The sequence below is a fragment of the Gorilla gorilla genome, chromosome 8 (assembly GCF_029281585.2).
Source record: "Gorilla gorilla gorilla isolate KB3781 chromosome 8, NHGRI_mGorGor1-v2.1_pri, whole genome shotgun sequence".
NCBI classification, from domain to species: domain Eukaryota; kingdom Metazoa; phylum Chordata; class Mammalia; order Primates; family Hominidae; genus Gorilla; species Gorilla gorilla.
In genome coordinates this window covers 32182333-32186075 of record NC_073232.2, presented here as the reverse complement: position 1 = coordinate 32186075, position 3743 = coordinate 32182333, and the positions used below count along the sequence as shown (strand labels likewise).

The window sequence follows — 3743 nt, the reverse complement described above, 5'->3', positions numbered from 1 at the left end:
CCTCCGAGTGGTCTCTAGGCTTTGGCACCGTAGCCTGTCCCATCTCCTTTGTGAGGAGTAAGCCTGAGTTCCAGGTACCTGATGCTGTTGCTGCCGAAGAGGTTGGTCACAGGGCAGCTCAAGAGTAGCCCCTTTCCCAGCCAGTGGAAGCAGAAAGGCCCATTCGCTTAGCCCACTAGCTCCCTGCTCCCACAGTGCACCGCGCGCTCACTTTTATACACCAGGAATAGACAACGTAGGGGTGACCTTGGGTAAATCAAATGTCGTCTCTGAGCCTTAACTTTCCCATCTGCAAAATGGGAACAATAAATACTCCAGGATGTATTTGCATAGGGTGTTTGGAAGGTGACCCAAAATACAGACAAAAGTTGCTGTGTAGGGCAGGCGACCTAGATGAAGTGCTGTCATAGAAAGTTGAGGTCTAATCCTCTAACCTACCCACCTTTAGGCTAAGTCTGAAATGTAGTTTCTTACTAAAAAGCTACACTTTGAGTCTCTGGTTTGGTTAATTTTTACTAAGTTAATTCTTTTTAAAGATTATCTATCAAATCATGTACTCAAAAACCTTTAGGAAAAGGTGTAAATAGCATTTATTGACAACGCTTAGAAATAAACCATATCTGGCAATAAATAAGCAGGACGTTTTCTGGCCAGAGTTCTCCCAACAACACAGAGTTCAGGAAAATCATAGGCTATTGCATATTTTCAGAAAATCAGGATAAATTATATAAATTATATATTTAAAAAGAAATCATCTATTTCATCAACTCAACAGGATAATAAATAGATAAATAATAAACAGTTGATTGCCATTCGAAAAATTTGATTCTTAAATTACATTTACATTATAGATATTTACATGTACAACATGCACAGAGACATAATCAGATCCTCAGCCGAGTCTGGGACTTCTCAGGACACAAACTCAAATGGTGGTTCGTTTTCTATGTTGTTGAAGGAAGATTTGCTGTTGAGTTTTCTGGGGTCCTCTGGGGTCCAGACTTTGGCTGTTCGGATAATATTTTGTTCCTTGAGTTGTTTTTCATCAGTCCATGAGAGAGAGTGTCCTGCTAGGGGAGGGAGGCCATAATCAGGGTCGCTGGGGGAGGGGGACCCTGGACAGGTGAGAAGAGAAAACAGACTGTGAATATCCAACCACATTCCCATTGGTCCCATCAGGTCCTTTAGGACCCTTTCCTGGGTGCTCTCCGGTTATGCTAGAACCACCCTCTTCCTCCACACTTCAAGCCCCCACCGTCCCCTCCCAGGAATCCGAGGAGCTGCAAGTCTGGCGGGGACGCGCGCCCTTGAGAGCCGCGGTCAACGTGGCAGGAAAAAAAAAAAAAAAAAAAAAAAACGAGAAACGCGAGCTCGCATTCAAGTTTTTCCCGTACCCACCGACAATCCGTCGGTCCGACTGTCTGCTTGGCAGTCAGCTCCCCCAGCCCCTCCGGAGCCTTCGAGTGCCCGACCCCTTCTCCCTGAGCTGGGAAGCTGAAGCACTTACGGGTGCCCCGATGGCAGATGATGACCTTCTGGGCCTGGCTGCCCGGGCTGTCCCCGCCCAGGCGCCCGCCGCCGCCCGGCCCCCCGCAGCCGCCCGCGCCACCGCCGCGCAAGGGCAGGTCGGCCTGCACGAGCTCGCTGAGGAAGTTGATGTAGCCGATGGCCAGGCGCAGCGTGTCCACCTTGGAGAGGCGCTTCTCGTAGGGCAGCGTGGGGATGTGCGAGCGCAGCCCCTCGAAGGCGTCGTTGATGGACTGCATGCGCCGCCGCTCGCGCACGTTGGCCGCCTGCCGCAGCTGCTGCAGCTCCGCCTCGGAGCGCACCCGCCGCCGCCGCCGCGCCGCCGCAGCCGCCGCTCCGCTCAGGCCGCGCAGCCGCGCCCCGGGAGACAGTACTGCCGCCCCGGCGCACGGGTAGGCCAGGCACGAGGGCGGCGAGCCGGGCGAGTAGGGGAAGCCGCCTGGGGGCGCCCCCGTCTCGCAGCAGTAGCCGCCGCTGCCGCCGTCTTCTGGCTCACCGGGGCCCCCCGAGGACGGCGTGGCGAGCGCTAGCGAGGCGGCCGGGGGCGCGGGCTGCAGCAGCAGGCACGCCCCGTCGCGGTAGCAGTACTCGTGGAGCTGGTGGCTAAGGAACTCCACCTCGGCCTGCTCGTCCGCCAGCAGCTCATCGCCGTCCTCCAGGGGGTCCCGTGAAGACTGGTCGGTGAAGAAGTCGTCCTCGTCGAAGTACGAAGAAGGAAAGGCGTCTAGGCCCCCGGGGAAGTGCTCCAGCAACACCGCGTCCATGCTCGCCGCCGCAGTGGGCAGCGGGACTGCCGGGCTGCGCGTGTTAGTTCTTGGTGAGTTTCTAAGGCCCGTCCGAGCCCCTCCCTCCCGGGGCCCTGGCTGGGGGCAGCTAGGCGGCCGCCGGGCTGCCCGCCCCCGGGCCTCCCTGGAGTGCCCGCGGCCGCTGCGCTCTGGCCCGCACTCGCGCTGCGCTAGGGAGGGCTGTGGCGGACTTCCTGGAGCTGAGGGCCGGCACGCGAGGATTCTTATAACAACATCCATAGGCGCGTGCCAGGGACCCATCGCGCCAGCCAATCAGAGCGCGGTGTGCCGGCGGCGAGGGGGCCCGGAGGCGCGGCGGTGGGCGGGGGTGGGGGGCGTTTTGCTCCCTGTGGGAGCTCCTGGCGCGAGGAAAAGGCGGGGTCGCGCGGCCCGGGGCTCCTCGCACCGCTCTCCTCCCTCTCCTCTGCCTCTGCATACTGGATTCTGTACCTGCCCCGCGTGCGGCTCCAGGGGCACCTGCGTCCCGCGGTGCCCGCTGCGTACCCGCGCGCGCTGAGCAGCGCCGGGTCCTTCCGCCCTGGGACTGGGGCAGCCGCGCGCCGCGTCTACACGCGGCCAGAGAAGTTCCTAGGGGTGCGCGCCGGTGGCCCAGACGGCAAGAGCGGAGCCCGCGCGGCGATCGTCCTCCTCCGCGGCAGCCTGGGCAATCTAAGGGTGCTGCCCTCAGGGACCAGGTGGGTGCATTCCGCCACCCCCTTATCCGAGGTGCGCGGGGCTCCGGCCTGGGTTCCGCTGGGGGCTTCTGTCCCATCTCTGGACTTTTCAAGGGCTTTTGCACAGTTTGCAGAGTATATGCGGGTGTCATTGGAAGGTGATCCGGCCCCACTCCCACTGCGTTCCAGACGCAGCACGGGGGCTGGGAGCGCACCTATGGGACTCCGCTCCGGAGCCTGGCTGTGGTGCCTGGTGCGGGTCCCCAGCGACATCGGCTCAGTGGCTGCCTCCCCTGCCCTCCCCGGCCCGGAGAAAGGAATGGGGAGACGGGAGGGGCAGCCCCCGAGAGCAGCTCAGCGGGGCGCGTTTCTTCTGAGAGCAAATCTAGACCCTAGGGATTCTGAGCAATAAACTGGATACAAAAGGAGTCCATTGAATCGTCTGCTCCGGCGCAGTCCGGAGGGAGGGCATTGAAGTTAAAGGGCAGAATGTGAATCGTTTTCAAAGCCCGAGTCTCTCACCTTTCCGACTGGCCACAGGGACCATCCCTGAATGACTTGTTTTTTTCTTTCTCGACCTTTCTTTTCTGAAAAAAAAAAAAAAAAAAAAAAAAACACAAAACGTATGCAGCTCTGCCCCAAGACAGACTTTATCACAGACTGCGATGCAACGTGAATTCCTCTTTTTAAGAGCAACAAAGAAACACTTTCAAGGTCTGGGCAATTCCGGTTAAAAGCCAGGCTGCAGCTTCCACCC

The 3743-nt window shown here is 58.7% G+C and overlaps 1 protein-coding gene across 1 annotated transcript; it reads right to left on the bottom strand.

Moving 5' to 3' along the window:
• Window positions 1-572: 572 nt before the first annotated feature.
• PTF1A (pancreas associated transcription factor 1a) lies at window positions 573-2708 on the bottom strand. The gene is made up of 2 exons (XM_004049160.5): window positions 1508-2708; window positions 573-1115 (listed from the first exon to the last, which is right to left on the bottom strand). Exons 1-2 carry the CDS (start codon window positions 2571-2573, stop codon window positions 913-915), a joined length of 1269 nt encoding a protein of 422 aa, XP_004049208.4. The 5' UTR covers window positions 2574-2708; the 3' UTR covers window positions 573-912.
• Between the last annotated feature and the right edge of the window lie 1035 nt (window positions 2709-3743).